The 22,764-nt window shown below is 35.9% G+C and overlaps 3 protein-coding genes across 3 annotated transcripts; all 3 read right to left on the bottom strand.

Moving 5' to 3' along the window:
• LOC104767043 (ankyrin repeat domain-containing protein 2B) lies at nucleotides 2,465-4,817 on the bottom strand. Its single transcript, XM_010491063.2, has 9 exons — nucleotides 4,724-4,817; nucleotides 4,534-4,592; nucleotides 4,270-4,415; nucleotides 3,949-4,161; nucleotides 3,700-3,848; nucleotides 3,456-3,612; nucleotides 3,237-3,329; nucleotides 2,828-2,967; nucleotides 2,465-2,738 (listed from the first exon to the last, which is right to left on the bottom strand). The coding sequence occupies exons 2-9, from the start codon at nucleotides 4,571-4,573 to the stop codon at nucleotides 2,639-2,641; spliced, it is 1,038 nt and encodes a 345-aa protein (XP_010489365.1). The 5' UTR covers nucleotides 4,574-4,592; nucleotides 4,724-4,817; the 3' UTR covers nucleotides 2,465-2,638.
• LOC104767042 (AP-1 complex subunit sigma-1) lies at nucleotides 15,022-17,004 on the bottom strand. The gene is made up of 7 exons (XM_010491062.2): nucleotides 16,834-17,004; nucleotides 16,175-16,261; nucleotides 15,992-16,083; nucleotides 15,777-15,885; nucleotides 15,638-15,673; nucleotides 15,454-15,540; nucleotides 15,022-15,358 (listed from the first exon to the last, which is right to left on the bottom strand). Exons 1-7 carry the CDS (start codon nucleotides 16,834-16,836, stop codon nucleotides 15,287-15,289), a joined length of 486 nt encoding a protein of 161 aa, XP_010489364.1. The 5' UTR covers nucleotides 16,837-17,004; the 3' UTR covers nucleotides 15,022-15,286.
• LOC104767040 (3-hydroxy-3-methylglutaryl-coenzyme A reductase 2) lies at nucleotides 17,907-20,243 on the bottom strand. The gene is made up of 4 exons (XM_010491061.1): nucleotides 19,155-20,243; nucleotides 18,868-19,049; nucleotides 18,433-18,773; nucleotides 17,907-18,334 (listed from the first exon to the last, which is right to left on the bottom strand). The coding sequence occupies exons 1-4, from the start codon at nucleotides 20,036-20,038 to the stop codon at nucleotides 18,083-18,085; spliced, it is 1,659 nt and encodes a 552-aa protein (XP_010489363.1). The 5' UTR covers nucleotides 20,039-20,243; the 3' UTR covers nucleotides 17,907-18,082.

Genomic DNA, 22,764 nt, shown 5'->3' with positions numbered 1-22,764 from the left:
TATCGTGGTATTCAGGGAAGTGTTCCTTGATGGCTAGGACATGGTCATCTCGGCCTTCCATGTGTAATCTCTTATTGAACGAACTGAATCGTTGTAGGCTGTCAAGCCTCCCATAATCATGTTGATTTGCCACATGGGTGCTGGTGGAGGCTGCTCCAGTTAGGGATTAATGCGAGGTCGTTTTGCTTGATCATTCTCGTGTGCTTCTTCCTGCTTTTCATTCGCTTGATTGTCGAGCTGTCCCTGATCTTGTATGAAGTTTCGAGCAATATTCTCTGTTCGTCAATTTTGATTTCTCGAGCCTTACCGATTAGCTATCTTCGATCCGACTCAATCGTTATTCCACCTTTATTGTATATGGCCATTGGAAGGGCCTATAGATAGCGACACTCTTCGGTTCCGTGTGTGTTACCTTTGTGGTATTCGCAATACTAGATGGTGCTACCCTTTGTACCCTCGTTCTTTACATATTTATTCCAAGGATGAGCCTGTTGAGTTACTCCATTGGCTGTGAAAGTTCGGCGAGTTCGGTATTGGTTACGATTGAAGTGTTCGCGTGGCTCGACGTGTTCATTTTTGGCTGCCAGGGCTGTCGGCTCCTTTGCTACCGCACTCTTTGTTGTTCCATGCCTTCTGGCATAGATGGCTTTCTCCTCATCAACTTCAACATGCTTTGAAGCTCGGCACAATGCGCCTGCCAGTGTATCAACGTATGAGAGGGACATTTCCTCCTTGAACCGAGATTTGTACCATAATGAATTCTTGAGTGCGACGATCGCTGCTGCATCTGGTATAGAGACATTGACGATGATGTCTTTATGATGCCCAATGAACGATTAGAGCGATTCTTTGGGTTATTGGGTTAAGGACCAGAGGTCGACGTTTGAGTTCTTGTTCTCTATAAGAATGCTACAAAAATGCGGTCATCAAGTCTTGAATATTGTCGATCGAGCCGGACTGTAGATGATGGAACCAACTTAACATTGTTCCAGATGCTAGGCAAACACTTGCCAAGAACCGACATCATACTCTTTGGGGCTGATTGTTCCAGAAAATCACATGGTTCGATTGTACCATCGTAGTACCCCAGCCTGGGTTTTATCGTTCGTTGTACCGGTATAGCCACAATCCTTTGGTAGAAGGGCGTTCGCCGAGTGACTTCGAGTACCAAATCCAGTCTTTCGCGTCCTTGTTCAACCTGTCAGTGCCTATGTAAGGGCGACGCTTTGGCTCGTTAATCTTCAATTGTTGCCTTGCTGTTATGTCAATTATGTTTGGGCTCCTTGGAATTCGTCAGGCAGCGTGCTGATGGTTGATTTCTTCTTGAGAATTAACTTGAGCCGCAGTTAGTGTGTCCAAGCGTCCAAACTGGTATTGGTCCTATGTTCTTGCTGATCAAAACATCTTATTATCCCTCGGAACAGTTCGTCGATGCTGGAAATTGGCGGGTTCCCAAATGATGTGAGTGGCGTTGGGGAAAGGGTCGCTGCGGTTTCTGTTGGGCTTGTGAGGTTTGTTACGATGACAAATTCTCTTGGGATCTTCGTGGTCGCGGTCTTCTTTGGAGCAACCAGGGTTGGAAGGATAGTTATCCTTACTTTATCAGTTGCCGAAATGGTCGTTCCACCTGACGATCCGACTCCCTTGGTCTAGTTGATGTTATTGGTGTGTCTAGTCATCTTGTCGAGCTATTAGTAGGTTCGTCTTTTTTTTTAGAGAAAACTTCGACTTGGCTCTCCCTATCTGGCGCGCCAAATTGTTGATGTGTTAATGTCAAAATTAAAAAATTGTTTTTGAGGGAAAAATATCAAAGGTTCTCTTTATTAATATATGCTGATGCTTGTTAAAGACCGAACTACAAAATGAAACTTGACGAGCTAACTTGACGAGAATCAAATGCTACAAAGCTGGACGTCCTCGAGTGGTTCGTCCAATTTATCGAATTGATGGGCCAGCCGCTAATTCTATGTTGTTTTCTCTAACGGTTTCTTCTCTCACTTTTCGATGTCTTTTTGGGATGTTGGACGTCCGTATTTATAGAGTAATGTGTCAGTTCGTTTATCGAAATGACTGAAATGCATCTGTCCACATTCTAAAAATCTAATCCATTTACTTGGGTTTTACAGATGTTCATGAACTAGATGTTATTTTCGGGGTGAAAACGAAATCCTTAACTGGAAGTAAGGTGAAATATAACGTCCAAAAGAAAAGAAGGAAACAGAAACCGGCCGGAGGAAAAAGAATTTTCCTCGGAAACTAAATGAAAAAGAAGGAAAACTAAAGACCCAAATTCCAAGAGATCGAAACCTTTACTAAGAACAGAAGGTTCTGCAGTGTAAGTTTCGCTTCTTGGATCTTTTGCTTTTCAATTATGTACAAGTTTTTAGGTTCTTTTTAATTTTTGTGATTGCCAAACTAAAGCAGCACCCTGACAGTGACACAGAAAGGAGAAAACGATCTAAAAGAGAGAAACGAGAGACGAATTCAAGACAAAAATGATTTAGTACAAAACCATAATAAACTTGTTTTTTCTATCTTTTTCCAGATTTAATGATGAAACAACAAACCCACAGAATACAACAAGGTTGCAATCAGATTCTGTGACACTCTTACAGGACACAGAAGAGACATATCCTTCTCAGAGGAAAGCATCTTTCTCAAGTAGTTTCACCACATCGAGCTGATTGTTAAGCTTGGCCACATCAATGGGAGTTTTACTGTCCATGTTTTGCAGAGTACTGCAAACAAACAATGAAACAACACTTGTCATATAGAACCATTTTTTAAAAGTTGTTTGAAATAGAATGTGTTGTTATTGCAAACTTACACTGCAGCACCATTCTCTAGGAGAAGGCTTACACACTCTTTCCTCCCATAACCAGCAGCATAATGCAATGGTGTGTTCTTGTTTTTGTCAACCGCATTCACATTTGCTCCAGCATCCAGAAGGACTTGAGCACATTTCATCTACAAACAAACTCAACCAAGGTCAGTTGGGATCAAACCTGCGATTAAACTTTTATAACGGCGTGTAATCGCAAAAACATTAATGGTAATATCCAACTTCTTTCGTAAACAATGCTATAGATAAGTGTGCAGCATTCTACTAAGTGAAGCAGAAGCTGCTAATCCACCAAGTGCATAATAGTAAAGATTCATAGTGTAAATTAGTTTTCATAATTCTGTGATAACAGTCGGTTTTTGTTGTTATGATTAGTTTCAAGACTTTGTCATACCTCGCCATATCCACATGCAAAATGCAATGCTGTCCTCCCCTCAGAGTCTTCTTCATCTTTGTTACCACCAGATGCCAATGCAGCTTTCAAGCCCTGATTGGTTCATGAAATCAATGCACAGTGAGTTTAAAAGCTAACCTCGATCAACGGTCCCAATTTAAGGATAAAATTCAGACCATCAAAAACATGAGGTATTAACAGTGTACGAAATCAGTTTACCTCCACATCACCGAGACTAGCAGTTTGGTGAACAATAGACTCTTCCTCTTCCCCTTCTTCAGCCTCCTCAGGTTCAGGAGCAACACTCTGGTCTCCTCCAACAGCTATACCCATTGCTTCACCCAGCTTTGCCAACACATCTTTATCATTCCAGTACCTATAACCATAAACAAATATCTTAGCCATACGCATTAGTAAACCTAGTAATTTCTAACGAATGATGAGTATTTTATTTAAAACATACTTCATCATAGCAGAAGGACCACCAGCATCAATCTCAGCTAGTATAGGTTTCAACTCCGGATCGTCTTTCAATTGCGCCATACGCTCTGCAAACTGCTCTGTTGCTGCAGGGTTACCTAGAGCCTCCAAAAAGGGAGACATTTGTGGATCCTAATAGCCAAACAGAGATTCAATGCCATAATCATTCATCACAACTCAAGTATAAGATTAAGACTAATATCAAGAACCGGAAGAGCTCCTTTTGAAGTACCTGCACCAAAGCGTTACCAAGACGCTCAGCCATTGTCCTAAACTCAGGATTCTCCATAACCTGTTGCATGGTTTTCATATACTGTTCTGGATCAAAGTTAGGTAAACCTCCTTCATGCGAAGCGGTTGGAACAGATCTCTGAAGCTGCTCAGCTAACTGGTTAAACGAAGGATCTTGAGCTATTTGCTCAGCTAGTTCCTTGATACTTGGATCCTGAATTCAAAAAAACAAACCAAACCCATCAACAAAAGAATAATACAACCTTTGACTTATACTATTCAATCATCACACCCACACACAAAATAAAAAAAGGGAACTTACATTGAGAATACCAGCCATGCCTGAGAAATCAAAAGCACTGAAATCATGGGCAGGATCAGTTGAGGGAGGTGAAGGTGAGGGTGAAGCTCCTGAGCCTGATTCTGGTTTAGTACTCTTACTCTCTTCCTTGGTATCGTTTTTCTCATCTGCGGGAAGCATGAAAATAACTATAACTCGAAGAAACAACCACCAAATCTGATTATACAATAACAATCGAATCTAAACTACAATGATCGGAATCAAGAGATTAAACAAAAAAGATACCTGAAGGAAGAAGAGTTGATTTCTCTGAACTTGAAGCCATCGGAAAATTACTTAAAACCCTAATAAAAAAAAAAACGGACAGAGAAGATATATACAGAGATTTGTTCAGAAATCAAATCAAAGGAGATCTCCCAGATTAGAATTGAAACATGATCAGAAAAATCCAAAAGTATGGTGGAGAAGACGATACCTATCGAAGCTCTGTGGAACTGAACAGAAGAACCAAAAACTAAGAACAAAAAAAACCCCAAAATGAAAATGTTTGTGGCAAAGAAAACGGATATTCTTTTCCCTCATTTTTATTTATTTATTTTAGTTTTAATAAAAAAAAAAGCAACAGTTAATTTATTTTTATATAAGATGAATTTTTTATTATCACTAGGTTTTGAACCCAGGCTACTTATGGTTTTATTTGATATATTTTGATAAAAATTATATATGATTGATTATGCTAATAAAATACTATCTCATAAAAAAAAAATTAGTACTAAGGAAAAAATTAAAATTTCAGATACACAATTTTTTAAAATATAAAAATCAGTTGTATTATAAAATCAAATCTGATAAAAAATCATAAATTTAACTTAACGTCCAGACGAGGCAAATCAAACTGATGACCTCACATATTCTAAACCATTTTTTTTGACCACCAGAAAAGCGAAACAATTTTATAATCATGAATTTAACTCGTTTTCATATTTAATTGATCGCTACCACCTATGTTTTCGTGTTTTTTATTCAATGTTTTCTTATTCTTCGTATTCTTTTTTGTCATTTTCATTTGTCAAATTTTTTGTTAATTGTCATCGTAACTTTTACCGTTTGGTTCTTCGTTATACTCTTTTTCTTCTTCTTCCTCGTCAACTTTTTCACATTCTTCCACTAAAAAACCTTTTTTTAGACTATCACACAACTTGTTAACCCATCAAAATCCAAGAACAAAATCATTTTTTTCTCATAAAATTTGTGAAATTCATGATTACCAACATAGTCAACACGTACACCCAATTATTGACAATTTTATCCATATACTTATTTGGTTTTAGATTCACGCGTTTAGAAACTTCTCAAACCAAAATCCTTACTTGGTTTATAATATTTTAAAAACATAATAAAATATACTAATAATTATTTATTTAATATGAATCATATGATATATAGAAATATGAGTACACTATAAGAACATATTAATTATAAATAAATAATATCAATTATATTATATCATCAAATAATATTAAGTATATCATATTATCAAATAACCGTAACCATATATAACGTAACCGCTTGAACTGTAACCGTATTTAAACGTAACCGTTTAACCGTTTGTTAAACGGTTCAGGTTAAGGTTACGAAAATTTCTAACCATAACCGAAGGTTAATAAACCTGAACTGTGACAACCGTAACCCTGGTCATGCGATGTCAATCTTTCTTCCTTAGACCCAAAAATAAAAAATTAATGAAAGAATATCAACTCATCTATAAAATCATACACAAAAATATGTTTTACAGCTCATAAGAAATAAAAAGCACAAATGTAGATAAATAAGATAATTTATGTTTTGCATCAATATTTAGAATATTTTAAACTTTTAAAAGGTTTCAAAATATAAAATTTGAACCTTTCAAAAATTTTCAATATTTATAATATTTTAAACTTTTAAAATTTAAAACTTATAATATTTAAAAACTTTTTAAAAGCTAGGATCTTTTAAAAGTTTCAATATTTATAATATTTAAACTTTTAAAATTTTTAAATATTATAATATTTTTTTGAAACTGTTTAAAGTTTTAATTTGATCAAATAAAAAAACAGATCAAACCAAATAAAACTTTTAAACTTGGACGCCTGATGATAAATCAAGCTTTCCTGGTTCTGAACCATTTTCTAAAAAATTTCTAGACGATGTGGGATATTGTGCTTAATTCTTTGATTTCCAAAAATTTAAAATTTTCCTTTTTCTAAAAAATTCTGTAAATTTATAAAATGTTAATGAATGACATGTCAAATCATGATAGATTGTTTAAAATAATTCTGAATATAGAAAATTCTGGAAATTGTATAAAATTTCTATTGGTTGTTTAAAATCCTATGTGGACGGCCTTAGGAGTTTATAGCTCCTACTTTTTATTAGTATAGATTTAAAATTTTTAAATATTATAATATTTTTTTTGAAACTGTTTAAAGCTTTAATTTGATCAAATAAAAAACCATATCAAACCAAATAAAACTTTTAAACTTGGACGCCTGATAAATCAAGCTTTCCTGGTCATTCGTTGTTGGAAGCATATTAATCTTATTTATACTGGTTCTGAACCATTGTCTAAAAAATTTCTAGCCGATGTGGGATATTGTGCTTAGTTCTTTGATTTCCATAAATTTAAAATTTTCCTTTTTCTAAAAAATTCTGTAAATTTAAAAAATATTAATGAATGACATGTCAAATCATGATAGGTTGTTTAAAATAATTATTAATATAGAAATTCTGGNATTTAAACTTTTAAAATTTTTAAATATTATAATATTTTTTTGAAACTGTTTAAAGTTTTAATTTGATCAAATAAAAAAACAGATCAAACCAAATAAAACTTTTAAACTTGGACGCCTGATGATAAATCAAGCTTTCCTGGTTCTGAACCATTTTCTAAAAAATTTCTAGACGATGTGGGATATTGTGCTTAATTCTTTGATTTCCAAAAATTTAAAATTTTCCTTTTTCTAAAAAATTCTGTAAATTTATAAAATGTTAATGAATGACATGTCAAATCATGATAGATTGTTTAAAATAATTCTGAATATAGAAAATTCTGGAAATTGTATAAAATTTCTATTGGTTGTTTAAAATCCTATGTGGACGGCCTTAGGAGTTTATAGCTCCTACTTTTTATTAGTATAGATTTAAAATTTTTAAATATTATAATATTTTTTTTGAAACTGTTTAAAGCTTTAATTTGATCAAATAAAAAACCATATCAAACCAAATAAAACTTTTAAACTTGGACGCCTGATAAATCAAGCTTTCCTGGTCATTCGTTGTTGGAAGCATATTAATCTTATTTATACTGGTTCTGAACCATTGTCTAAAAAATTTCTAGCCGATGTGGGATATTGTGCTTAGTTCTTTGATTTCCATAAATTTAAAATTTTCCTTTTTCTAAAAAATTCTGTAAATTTAAAAAATATTAATGAATGACATGTCAAATCATGATAGGTTGTTTAAAATAATTATTAATATAGAAATTCTGGAAATTGTATAAAATGTTAATAAGTGATATATCAAATTTCTATTGGTTGTTTAAAATCATATGTGGACGGTTTTAGAAGCTTATAGCTCCTACTTTTTATTAGTATAGATTTACAATTATTAATATCCAAATGTTTGAAACTTTGAACTAGTCCTCTCGGTTTAATATCGATTCGGTATTTTCTATTTTCGAATTTGTCAAATTTTGAGTATTTTCCGATACTGTCAATTTGATTTTTTTGGATACTTTTTTTGGTATTTTTTATATTTCAAGTTTTTCGGTTTGGTTTTTTGAATATTTTTTGTTTTTGGGTTTTTCTAAATTTTTGGTTTAAAAACAACTAATATTTTTATGTGGAAGCCCCCTTGGCCCAATGGTTGGTCTAGGGTTCATTAATGCTTCTACACCAGGAGATCTGGGGTTTGAGCCTCAGATAATGCGATTTATTAATTGTGCAGATTAATGGAGGCAAATTTACAGACGATCTCCAATAATGCGCAATTATCGTCGTTCGCCGTAATTCTACGTACACATGAAGGTGAGCATAGAGAAGGAAGGTGACCATCAAAAGCATGGAGCAGGAGAGCAAGAGTGTTTGTAGTGAATCTAATAGGATCAGAAGGAATTGCACATAGTAGAATCATATGTAATTGTTCTCATAATTTGCGATCAATAATAAATCCAGACGGAAAAAAAAAATATATTTTTAGATATGTAATTGTATTTTGGTTATTTTAGATATCCATTTGCTTCTCAATTCGGTATCGATTCGAATTCAACTGGTATCCATTCAGTTAGTATGTCAATTTTGATTCGGTTATAGTTCTCATTTTTGGTTCGACATATCCGCGTCTGGTTTTTCAATGATTTTAGGCATTTTTGGTTCGACATATTCGCGTATGTGTTAAAAGTTTATCTCACAACCATTAGAAAATTTCTCACTGGCATTGTTTAAATGTGATCACCTGTCAGACCAAATGAATTCAATCTATCAAAGAGTGTGAATGCATAATATATTTTGTAAAATGATCATAAAATGAATAGTCATGCGTGTAGCCATATTTCACAGATAATATGAAAAAGGTATATTAACAAAAAAAAAAAGCAAAACGTAAGTAAAATATTATCATGTATGTGTAACACTACAAGAAAACATGTCATAGCCGACTACATTTTACGACTATTATTCAGTCGCTAAATTTAGCGACTATTTGGTTACTCCGTTACGACTATTTTACGACTAAATAAAAACGATCGTACAGTAGTCGCTAAATTGCGACCAAATTCAGTAGTCGTCATTTAACGACTACGTTACGACTAATATATAGAATTATAAATGCAGTCGTAACCTTGTCGTTATATAGTCTCTCAGTTACGACTATCTAGGTAGACGCATACAAGTCACCAAATTAGGCGACTATATTACGACAATATCGGCGGGTCGTACAGGTTGTCGCGTAGTAGTCGTTATTTAGCGACTATTATGCGACACTTTCGGTGGGTCGTAACGTAGTCGTATAATAGTCGTAAAATATCGGTATTATAATTCACGTTTTTTTCATTTGGGGGGAGGGTTAGTTCGAATAAATTTTCTAGCTCAATGGAATTGCAAGGCAAGCTTGCTTCTTCTTTTTAACGTTTTTATATATTTATAAATATGAAGGGAGATGAATATAGCTTATTTAAATATAGTTAATGATTATTTTGGGACATACAATATTTTTGGCCTTTGATTATTTCATAACTAAAGAATATGATTAACTTGGAAGTTTTGAGTCTTGCTCAGAATCATTTAGACGGACCTCTCCCAATAGAAGGTACCCCTATGTATATTATTTTTTAATGTCGATAATATATATATGTGTAACTCATATTTGTGTTGATATTCCTAAACAGCCTCCCAGGCGCATCAAGTTTGCTATATTCCCTATCCATACACAAAGAAGCCAAGGAAGGAATGGCTCAATGTTTTAAAAGTTAATCCGAGGGGAAACATTGCAGGAGAATATGAGAACAAAGAACCGACTCTTTTGCAAACAGAAAATGATGATGATGTCTTGGTGACTACTATTGAAGATCTGGTTTTCGATAATTTAGAAGAAATAAATGAACCAATAAATCTTGATTATGATGTCGAAGATGCAGAACCAGAAGATGAATTTCAATGTAATTTATCATCTTCAGACGATGAAGTAGATGAAGACGAAGATCCTCCTAACTAATTATGCTTGTGTAAAATATTTGTATCAATTTGGATAATTATGCTTGTATCAAATATTATTAATAATTATGTTTCTATTAAAATAAATAATTATGTGTTTATATTAAATTGTAAATTATGACTAATTAGTTTCAAAATATTGAACTTTTAGTTTCAAAATATTAAACTTTTAGTTTAATTATGACTAATATTTAGTTTCTAAATATTAAAATTTTAGTTTAATTATTATGACTATTAGCGACTAATTAGCGACCAATTAGCGACTAAATTAAGAAAATATGAATTAATTAATCTCAACCCAAATAAACCCGGGAAACCAAATTAATTTCCCTCTAAACCAAAATTATTTCCCCCTAAACCAAAAAAATTTTGATTTCCCCCTACCTAAAACCTAATTTTTCCCCCAAACCCAAAACCAAAATCCCTAACTCTCCTCTTCTCTTCTCTTCGATAACTCCGAAACTCTCTCCTCTTCGAAAACTCTCCTCTTCCCGATTTCTCTTCTGAATCCCGATTTGCTTTCTCTTATCTGTCTGTCTTTCTCATCTGTCTCCCGATTCTCTTCTTCATGATGGCTCCAACGCAATCTGCGGCGAAGTCTGCAACTAAGGCTCCGACCAAAGCTCCAGTTAAGCGAGGAAGAAAGAGGAAGATGGACCGTAATTTCTTCCAAAGAACCGAAGGGTCGACCCCCATCAAAGAAGCGAGAAGACCAAACCCTCTACCGACACAATACAACTTTACGCCGGCAGCAGATTTGCCCCATCCTCAAACACCGCAAGAGCAAGACCACGTTTTCCCGAGACCCTCACCGTCAGAAACACCACAGATCCGCAACTATCCACCGCCACAGACTCTTTTCCAGATCTCGATGAACCAACAACGTCAGACTCAACAGCCTCTTTCGTCAGAGGAGGTCCAAAACAATCCGCGACAGTCTCCAGCTGATCCTCCACTACAAGACGCTCCACCGTCTCCAGCTGATAACTCTCAAGCTCAGAGCCGTCCATCATCTCACGGTAACAACTACCATGAAGGCTCTGAGGCTTCAAATCCGGAGCTCCAGGAGGACACGATTGTCACTCTAAATGCCCTGCTTAGAGTTCCAAACCGTGAGAAGTTTACCACCGTCCTCTCCCCCACACCGATGCCAAAGACGACCTGGTATTAATACATTCTTCTAATGAGCTTGTCTGTTTTGATTGTTTGAGGTGGTTAGTTTGAGGATGGTTAGTTTTAGAACATTAATCCGGAGCTTGTCTGAGGATGGTTAGTTTTGATTGTCTGTGATGCTCTTTGATGGTTAGTTTTAGTACATTGATGTCTGTTTACATTGTTCTTAATAGGTTATGTTTTGTGTTGAGCCGGTTTGTTGGTATAAGTACTCAATCAAACAAACTATAACTGATTTGTTGGTATAAGTACTCAATCTTTGATGGTTCTTAATAGGTTCTGTTTTGTGCCTATATATATGTATAAGTACTCAATCTTTGACATCTGTTTTGTGTTGGACCTATATATATGTCTGTTTTGATTGTTCTTAATAGGTTCTGTTTTGCGTTGGTCCTATATATACATAAGTATAAGTATTCAATCTGTTTTGACATCTGTTTTGTGTTGGTCCTTATCTGTTTTAGAACATTGACATCTTTTTTGCTGTTTTGTGTTTGCAGGTTTACTCGTGACGAAAAATCGCGACTGGTAAGGAGCATTACTAAAAATTTTACAAATAAATTTGATGGTCCATACTACAGCTGGACATGTGTGCCTCGGGACAGACAACATAGATGGTTCATCGAGTTTTCTGTACAGTTTTCTTCTCTCTTAACCTTTTCACATATAGGTTTACTTGTTGAGTTTCCACTAACATCATTATATTGTCTTTGCTATGTAGAAAACACACACATGGGATCCTTTGATTACTGGGACAGTTCAACAGTTTTTCGAGCTCATTTGCCAACGCCGGATGAAAGACATGATTTGCAATGCTAAGACTAGTGGAGAGCGACCAAAATGGATCAGAGATGCTATTTGGCAAACAATGGTTGATTAATGGGAGACTGAAGAAGCACAACAAAGGAGTCTCACCTACTCTAAAGCTCGTATGTCTGATCGTGGTGGTCTTGGTCCTCACGTCCACTTATCAGGGCCAAAGTCTTATCAACAAATCCATACCGAAATGGTTAGTAACTTTTATATACCCATAAATTTTGTTTTTCTTTACATTTGGAGCTTTAAATGATGTCATAACCCTTGATTCTTTTGTAACATTGCAGGAAAGGGAATTGGGAAGACCGGTTAGTCTTGGTGAGGTTTTTATTAAGACACATACCAAGCCAGATGGTACTTATGTTGACCGGAAGGCGGAGCAAATCTCTCTCAATTATGAGAAGAACTTGCAGCAGAAGTTGTCCGACCTTGGGGAACATACTTCACAGCCTCCAGAGCTCACAGCAGATGATTACACAAACATCTTTATTCAGGTAAATATCACTTTTCACAACCCACATTGAATTATCTTTCGATTTCTACAGCCTCTTTATGTAGTGTTTTTCTCTTTGTTTTCTTGTAGTCTACTCAGAAAGATTCACGAGGAAACCTGTATGGAGTTGGAAGTCTTAAGCATACTCTTCAACCTCTTCTCAATGGCAAGGAAAACCAACAACAAGAGTCTGCAATGTTTCAGTCATTGCAAGAGCAAATGAGGGAAACTCAACGTCAAATCGAAGAGCAGGCTGCTTATAATTCTCGTCGTGATGCAGAGGTTGCTGCTCGTGATGCAGAGCTTGCTGCCCGTGAAGCACTACATTTCCAAGCTGTGGCTGAGCAGAAGGACAAGTTAGAGCATTTGTCCTTAGTCGAGAAGTACCTGCGCAATACTGACCCTGCCTTTATAGAGTTTATGAAGACTCAATCAGCTGAAGCAACCACAGAGCCACTCTCAACCACACTTCCTGCAACAGCTCCACCTTCAAATCCGGTTCCTTCTCCATCTTCAAACAGTGATGCTTTTTAGGTTAACTTCTCACCTACAATTTCATAGACCAAACTAATTAGCTTGTCTCTTTTGTTGAGCTTGTCTCTTTTGTTGAACTTGTCTCTTTTGTTGAGACACATGTATACTTGGTATGCATTTGTCTCTTTTGGTTTGTATATTTGTCTTGTGAGAAACTTGGTCTTTTGGTTTGTATTATAAATCATGGTTAATATGACTTTATTGTCTTAATCTTGTTTTTGTTCTATTTACAATATTGGTTTCATAATATTTTGAGAAACAGGTACCAATTTCAATTTAAAACATTTATAAATTTGTTTTCCACAAAACATTAGTCGCTAAACAAATTAAAATTACATTATTAATTTGTTTAGAATAGTAGCCAAATAGTCGTAAATCAATAAGCATGTTACGACTACGTTACGACTACAAGCAAAATTACTGTATATCATGATTAGTCGTAAATCCGTCGTAACCGAGTCTTCAAATGTTACGACTACACTACGACTCCTTTACAACTGCCTATATAACTGCTGGTTAATCGTAACTCTGTCGTATCGTAGTCGTAATTATTTACGACTCTGTTATGACTATGTTTACGACTACGGAATTTGGTCGTACAGTAGTCGTTAAATAACGACTATTTTTACGACTAATTCTTTTACCGACTAAGGATTTACGACTACACGTTTTAGCCGTAACTGAGTCGTATTCAGCAAATTAGCGACTACTTAACGACTCTTACTGTAGTCGGGAATGGGTTGTTTTCTTGTAGTGTAAGATAAAATAAATTCTCATATATCATATCATTTCTAAGATATTTTTACGTATGTGTTAGCATTTAATTTGTTAGTTCATTAGAAATGTCTTTTCGTATAAATTTTTAATATAGGTTCTTAAGTTTCATGTGATTTTCTTTATCTTCCTTTCAAAATATTATACATTATATAATCAGCTCAAAAATCCAAGTTTTGTAGGATATTAGCTCAAAAAAATTGATCTCTCGGCACGTCTTGTATTCTCTATGGAAACCTTCGGCTTCCCGGTTGTCAGTACTTTAGTTCCTTTCGATTACCGATTTTCGACGACTTGTTCCTTCAAAGCCTCTTGGATTTTCAATCCCACAGCTTCCCGACGACATGTTCCCTCTAGGTAATTTTACTTCACCACTAATTTATTTGATAAAATTTCAAATAATAAGTCTTTTACCTAATAATTCACTATTAAGCAAACTATTGATTTAGTTAATAATTTTTTTATGTTGGTGTTTATAAGTATAACTAGGTAACAACCTATACTATGTGGATGATTAATTGATCCAAATAAAATTATTATATGAGATTAATAATTATGTGCATGATAAATCGATCACCAGTCAGACCAAATGAATTCAGTCTATCAAATAGTGTGAATGCATAATATCATAATATCTAATCTCTATTAATTCCCACCAGCGGAGAAGACACCGCCTAAGCTATCTAAATTCGATAGAGGATGCTCTACACTCTCAGTACCACAATAGAATAGAGCAGCCAGACCTTGTACTGTGGCGAGGGAAGAACGACATTTATCGAACTAAATTCTCTACTACTGACATTTGGAACCATCAACCGGATCGGCTAAATGTATTTCTCACTCGGTATGTCTTCCAAGTTGCGGTTCACTCCATCTGGCGGGAACGAAATGGGCGACGACATGGCGAAGCTCCACTCACTGCAGCCCAATTGATAAAGAGACTTGATCAACACTTCGAAACCGGTTCTTAGCTATTCAGCAATGGGCGATCGACGTTATGATAAAGGATTACAACTTCTGGCTGAGCAGTAGATTCTGATACTCTTTTATTCCATTTAGATCACAATTTCAATCACACAATGCATACATTGTAAAAACGTTTTATTTTCTTTGAATATAATTTAATATTAATTTCAATATATATATATATATATATGATCTAGATCCCTTTTAATTTGACATGTTCATTTAAATAAAAACACAAGAACTTGATGACTTTTCTGCATTGCGAAAAATAGTGGAATCACGTTTTAAAACGTAAATATTTGAAGACATATTATAACCATCCATCACTATGGCTTACGCAAAGATAAGTAACAATCACTACTAATAAACCCACAACGATGATTATGAATACATCTTTCTTCTAATCGATCAAACAAACACATGAGATGGCAAACAAGTGTGATTCAAAAGATAAGGATAAATTCAAACTTTTTTTTTTTTTAGGCAAACATTTACGATTGTTTTAACTGCGTGAAAGAAGATCAGAAAGAGACTACTTGGTAGCCTGAGCAATAATATTGCTTATGGAACTTGCCTCCTCTTTCGCAGCTTCCACCAATTGATCCTTCAAATATCATCATAACACTCATCATTAACTCAATCCTCAAGGACTAATCCTTTTCTAGTGTCTAAGTGGGCATTAGGATTAAGTAACCATACCTGGGCTGAAATTATCCTTGCAACTGTCTTCTTGCTCGACTCTTGAAGTTCACCGGCGATCAACAGCTCATCCAGTATATAATACGCCTAGAACAAAACAACCAGATTCGAAAAATGTCATAATGAAGTAAATTACAGAGAGTGTTCAATCACTGATCCTGAAGAGTTGTGTATGTATACATACCTTGTGGAAGTTAAAAATCAAATCGAGTTCACACACCTGAAGATCATAGAATAAACAGCTCTTAATCGAAAAATATATATGTTTGTGAGATTACAATAGAGTGGAGGAAAGCCATTTGGAGGATAAGTGTTTCACTCACACTGCCAAAGTAACGGTCAAGAATCTCGACGTAGTGATGAATTATCTCCAGTACCTCTAACTCGTTATCCGCCTCATCAATACACATGCAGAAGTACAAACTTGCATATCTGCACATATACAGAACCATCATGTTTATAACCTAACCAGTTTTTAAAAAAGTAGCGCACGAATATGCTGCGTATATATACATACCGACTCAAATGTTTTTTTTACCTTTTGTAGACAACCTTGTATCCTCTCCATTCGATGAAATTGCAGAGTTTGGGACCTCGGTTCAAAATCACACCGCTGAGTTCGCGTATGACCTGTCGAGATTATGTTTCCAAATGTACAGATCAAAGGCAAGCGAAGCATATAACCTGAGAATAACTGAATAACACTTAAGGCTGTAGATACCTTAGATCTTTCCTTCTGAGTATAAGGCGAATACCATTTGGTGAGCCTTACTTTTCCTTGCCGACTAACTAGAAGCACAAAATGTATCTGGAAACACAAACAGCAACCTCAGAAGTTTTCTTTTTTGTCTTTTCAAGACCATCTCTTCTTAACAAGAGTCCTAGCAATTCGAGAAAGCATAACTCTAGATGGTGTTCATTCATTCACCAACTAAAATCACTGTGAATGGAAATCTGAAGCACATAATTAGTTATCTTCCTGTCTCCTCGCCTATGAGAAGTCAAGTTACAAGCAGTAAAGACTTTGAAAGGCACACAATGGATAAGGCAAGTAAAAGAGAAGAGAATTTGAAAAATACCAGAAGCCTAACGCACACAAAGGATAAAGTCAAAGAGAGAATTGTGAGGGATCCAAGTACCAGACAATATCATCAAGATGTACAGATCTACAGGCTTCTTTTTGCCAAATTCAGAAACAGAGAGGCACACATCTCATTACCAAATCAAAATTAAGATCACAAAGATGGTATATAGAGATGCGAAAATTCAGATTCAAATTCGGAATCGTCGATACTCGAGACACAAAATCGAAGGCAGATCCGTTAAATTCTACATAAGAGAGTAAACGGGAAGCAAATACGAGTAGAGAGAGACTGTTACCATTTTCGTTATCCGAAAACTCAAGATCGAACGAATCTGTAAAAAGCTCAACTTGATTCCCAGAAGCTGATGCTCGTCGAAACTCGAAATAACAACACTTGTTTTGTTGCCGGCACACACAATACAATACAATACACAATAGAATCGCAAGGGTATAATTGTAATATAAGATTCTTTTATTTAAATACGGGTCTTCTTCCGGGTCGGACTCATAATTTCATACACCCACCCCTCCTCCTCAGGCCTCCAATGCATAGGCAGCCTCATTTGTCAAACTCTGTTATAGACCTTGTGTCACTTTTCTACTGGTTTTCAATTCTATTATAATTTTGTATTTATTTTTTAGTCTGAGTTAGATACTTCCATCAGTATCACCCATAAATATGCCCTCCTCGTGTCATATCACTCCTCCATCCACAACCACAACCCACATTTTTACATTTAATAGTACCAAACTCGTGTCATGTTTATCATCACATCAACACAAACACTACCACAATGATCAAATCAACGTTACGTTATACAAAAAGTCATGGCTAGAAACAATTATAGGACGTTAAATGCCTTGATCACACATCTTGACCAACAATCCCCGAGAGCTTATAACATCAAAGCATCAAGTAGCTGTGTTAAATTCCAAGCAAAGGGAGTTATAAAAAAAGAAACCTTTGACTTTCATGTCGATCCAATCCATGCCTCAAGAAGCATACCAACACCAACATCACCAAGTGCAAAACTTCCACAATAAGCAAGAACCTTTGGCCATGGTTTTGGGAGAGGGAGAAAGTAAGCTTTGTAATTTTCTTCAACTCCCCTCGAGATTTGTTGTATTGCTCTCGTCAACCAGTTTAGCCTCTGCAGTTGGCTTCTTCTTCTGATTCACACTAGTCACTGCCCCACTCGTCTCCTCTCCATCGTTCTATATGCATTCATCCAAATAATTCAAACACTCTTTGTAGAGCTTGAAATGTGAAATTAATAACACTCTTCTGGGTTTTGTAAGTTGTGAAAGTGATGTATATGTTGAGCTATGAGACTTTCAAAGAATATGATATAAGCCAGCCATAAAGAAGGAAGGACAAAAAAAATGACTTTACATAAATTAAGATCATTTGGAGACTTACAGAGTACAAATAGATAGAAGAAAAGAGACCGATCAAGGAAGAAATCAAATCAGGTTAAAATTACATCAATCTAATTTTTGGGATTTTGTTTTATTACTATCTGTCCTCGTCCGGTGCTCCAAACATCATCTGTTGACTTGAGACGAAGGGCCAATGTCTCTGCTCGATCTGTTGTATTTCATGTGGCTCTTCACTAGCTGTCCAGCTGCAATAGCAGACATTAGTGATAGCTCTCCTGCTAGAACTGTACCAGCCACTATTCTTGCCAATTGCTGTGCGTTCGAGCCAGGTGCCTCGTTGTTTGATCCTTTCATACCGAGCAGATTCAAACAAGCTGATTGTGATGCAAGTTGTGTCCCACCTCCAACAGTACCAACCTGGAACCACATATCATTAAACAGAGAGTTCATGAGTTGGATACTGCAGCAATATTAAAAAAAAAAAACATTTCAGATAGAAGATGCAAGAATTATACCTCAATGCAAGGCATTGAGACAGAGATGTGAAGGTCGTTGCCCTCAGCTTGAATTAAGGTGATACAGTGTGAGCTCTCCACGTTTTGAGCTGGGTCTTGGCCAGTGGCTATGAACACAGCGCTGACAATATTGCTTGCATGAGCATTGAACCCACCAAGAGAACCCGCCATGGCTGAACCAGTAAGGTTCTTGAGCATGTTAAGCTCTACAAGAGCCGCAACGCTAGTCTTCAACACTTTCTCCACAATGTCAGCCTTAATAAAGGCTTCACATACAACATGCTTACCACGTCCTTCGATCCAGTTTACACCCGAAGCCTTCTTGTCCGAACAGTAATTCCCTGAACACCACAACACCAATAAATCAAAAAGACTTGACTTTAATTCGAAAATCAAGACAATACCACAGAAAGAAAGAAAGAAAGAAGAGTTAACCTGAGATGCCAACAACATCCATGTCAGGAAACTCGCCCTTTATGAAATCCAAAACATTCTGAACACCTTTGGAGACCATGTTCATCCCCATGGCATCACCAGTACCACACGCAAACCTCGGATATAGATTCCTTCCAGCAATCGTGCATGTAATCTTCTGAAGTCTAGCAAATCTACTCGATCTATACATTATATACAGAAACAAAAAAAAGCAAAACATGTCAGTCAGCAACAACATTCAAAAATCACCATCCTAGAACTAAAGGGACAAAGTTTGTCAAACCCACTTGTTGAAAATGAGAGACAATCTCTCGAAATTAGCAGGATCTTCAAGATAAAACATGGCATCAGCAGCTCTCGTTATAGAAGGGAATTTAACAACAGGAGCTCTAGTCATTGCATCTTTCATGAGAACACTAACAGCACCACCAGACATGTGAATAGCTTTACAACCTCTATTAGTACTAGCAACCAAACAACCTTCAGTTGTAGCCATTGGCACTGAATACTCAACCCCATCGAGCAGCAACGGTCCCGCAATTCCCACTGGGATCTGAACATACCCAACTGGCATCTCACAGCATTGCCCCAAAATCGAATCGTAATCGAAACCTTCCAACGGAAGACCGGTTAAAGACTTACCGGTTATCCTCTGAACCGCTTCTCTCCTAATCGCTGCAGCTCGTTTGCAATCTCCGAGCTTCGTCTCCAATGAGTAAGACGGGATGGTTCCTTCGACCACCGATTTAACAATCTCTTCATCAGAATCAGGGGAATGATGATCAACGGAGCAATCTAGGGATTGACCACAGGGGACCTTCCTCCGTAAATCTTCGTCGTTAACCCAAACATCATCATCGGAAGAAGATCGGAAAATAAGATCGATACCGAAGAAACCAAGGAGGTAGATGAACGAAGCAACGAAACAAAAGAGAGCGGAGATCTCGGAGAGGTCAACGACGTGAAGAGGCGTCGAGTTACGGATCTTCTCACGCCATCGGCTGAGGAGGAAATAAACAGTAGCGAAGAAGAGAGCGAGGAAGAAAGTGTTGGTCAGGTACAACGGAAGAGGAAGCGCGTCAGAGGCTTTGCGAGGAGGAGGAGCGACGGAGACATTGGAGGTTTCTTCGTCGTTGTTTTTGATCGGGAATCTACGACGGAGATCCTCCATTGACGCCGGAGAGACAGAAAAAAAAAAGTTTTGATTTTTTTTTTAATGGTTGAGAGAAATTTTTGGGCTCCAAAAAGTGTGAGATTGCAAAAATAGGGGGAAGAGGGTTTACTTATAGTGGTTAGGTGGTGGTGACATCGAGATCAACGTCAATGTTGAGTTTGTGAATTGAGAGAGAGAAATGAGAAGGAACAGAGAAGATGATTTTGTCTTCGTCACAATGAATCTATAACTGTACTTGTTTTATTTATTTCCACTTTTGGGGATGATTTTAATTTTTTTTTAGGGTTAAAGTTTTCTTACTTTTCTTTTCATCATCATATGTATTGTTTTTAGTCCAAAATAAGTTCAACAAATTACTATAGAAGATGAGGCTATATCTTTTGGGATTTTTTGAATCAAAATTCAAATTGTCAAAGCTTTTAGTTTTTTTTTTTTTTTGTAAGAAACAATAGTTTTCAATTATCCTGGTTTATAGGAAAACTAAAAAGAAGAAAGAAATTAAGAAAGATATATATTACATTCGAAGCTAAATATTGGATGGATGTAATTTAAATCTTATTTTTAGATTTTTTAAATTTAATAGTTTTCTAATTAAATTTTCACAAGTCTTTTCTTATTTTGCTGAATTTTGTTATTCCTTGTTAACTTTAAGTCCACAACCAATTCACATGGAATTTTATAGTATATATATAAAAATAACTTACATTAGCAATTATCAATAAAATAGTATAACACTTGATATATCATGGTTTTTGTGGTTTTTAACCATGATATAAGGAGTCTTTTAGATTCTTTTGATTTGTTTTCTAGGATGTTTTTGAGTCTTTACATGTTTTCTAGGATTTTGGCATGGATGAAGCGAAATGGAGCAATTTGGACATTTTGGAGCATTAATCCTGAAGAAACGAACTTGGAATCGAAGAAGAGTGATGGTGTCGATCGACACCCTGTTTTGTCTGCGAGAGAAGCCAAGTTTTGGAAGTTTTACAAATTCAGCCGAAGATTTCCATATTTGCAACACAAGTCCATGACGTGTTTTAGGACATATTTATAGTGTTTTTAAGTTTTGCAAATCCAAAAAGTTTTTATTCTAGCAAGTTTTATTTTCTGCAACCCTGTGAGATTTTGAGAGCTTTGGAGAGAGAGAGATCTGCTTTGTAGAAGAAGAATCCTTGAACTCCTTCTTTACTCTTTTAATTTCAATTGCTTATTATTTAAAATTATGTTTTGTTCTTCATTGAATATGTCTTAGTAGTTTGCTTGTTAGGTTTAGAGTTTTTCACAGGGATTTTTATGAATTGTTAGATCTATTTATTTAGGATTCAATATCTTTCTAGATCTTCATCATATGTTGTTCTTCATCATTAATTCTTGATTGATCACCTAGAATTAATACTTTAGGCAAATAAATTGATATGAGAATATAATTGATTTTCCTGATAAAACCTTTTGATGAGCAAAATTACTTCTTGCAAAGAGATTTGATTTAGTAATTTTGTGAACAATCTAACCTGTTTTTAAAGCTGATTTTTAACCTAGAATTTTACAAAGAGATTTGGATTTTATGGTTTTAAATTTAGATAATATTTGCAGTGAGAACTGATTTATTTTACAAAAGAGTTTAGAGTTCTAGATCTGTTCTTAATTGTTTGAATCCTAATTATTTCTTGATTTAATAATTTGTAATTTCCTGAGAAAATCCCTAGGCCTAGCTTTTTTGATCTTCTGAATTTACAAAACTTTTATTTAATATTTTGCATTGCTTTTCTTAATTTAAATCAACTTGTTTAGCTTAATTATAATACTCTATAATCCATTGTGTAATCTAGAGTCCTTGTGGAATTCGACCCCTAAGTACTGCAATGACTTCTTAATTTGAGAGAGTAGCTCTAAGGTTTAATTTGAGCACATCAAATTTTAGCGCCGTTGTCGGGGACTCTTTGATCTACCATTAGATTTGAGTTTTAATTTCGTCTAAATTTTTCTTTTTATTTTTTTTACTTTCACGTTTTTGTTTTTCTTCTCTTTGGTGTTTAAGGTGCATGCCTCCTAGAACTCACACAAGGAGCAACAAGGCTGATCCTACTGTGAATCTTTCAAACCCAGAGTTGGGAAAGTTAGAGCGTGAAAACTGAAAAGCAGCCAAATCCTTAAAGATGGTTAACACAGTCATTCTGATGCGTGATGAGGCTGGTGCTTTGAGGGATCAAGATGGCCACTTGCGCAATGAGCAGGGCCAAAAGCTTGATGCAGAGGGCAATGTGATTGCTGAACCAGTTGTCAACGAACAAGCTGTTGTCAACCAGCAAGCTATTGCCGATGAGGAGGTTAACCTTGGTATCGATCGACGCCAACCAGAGGGTATCGATCGACACCCGCCTCCAGCAGACGTACGTGGAGCTGCCAACCACGTCCAGAATCCGGTTTGAAGACAGGAGCACAACCGGGACTTGATTAGGACCATTGCAGACTTCAACAGAGTTGATTTGATGTATGAGAACCGGTCTGCTATTGTTCCTCCTCCATTCCCCAGGAATGACTTTAAGCTGAAGCCTGCGTACTTCCAGCTAGTTGGGCAGAGACCTTTCTCTAACCTGCCCAATAAGAAGCCTTTGGACCACATTGAGCATTTTGAGGATCTTGTGACTAGTATCAAGGCTAATGGAGTGACTGAGGATTACATCTTCTGCAAACTCTTCCCTTACTCACTTGCAGGAGAAGCA

Source organism: Camelina sativa, chromosome 19, assembly GCF_000633955.1.
Source record: "Camelina sativa cultivar DH55 chromosome 19, Cs, whole genome shotgun sequence".
Lineage (NCBI taxonomy): Eukaryota > Viridiplantae > Streptophyta > Magnoliopsida > Brassicales > Brassicaceae > Camelina > Camelina sativa.
The sequence above is the reverse complement of the archived record's forward strand: the minus strand, read 5'-3'. Positions and strand labels throughout refer to the sequence as shown.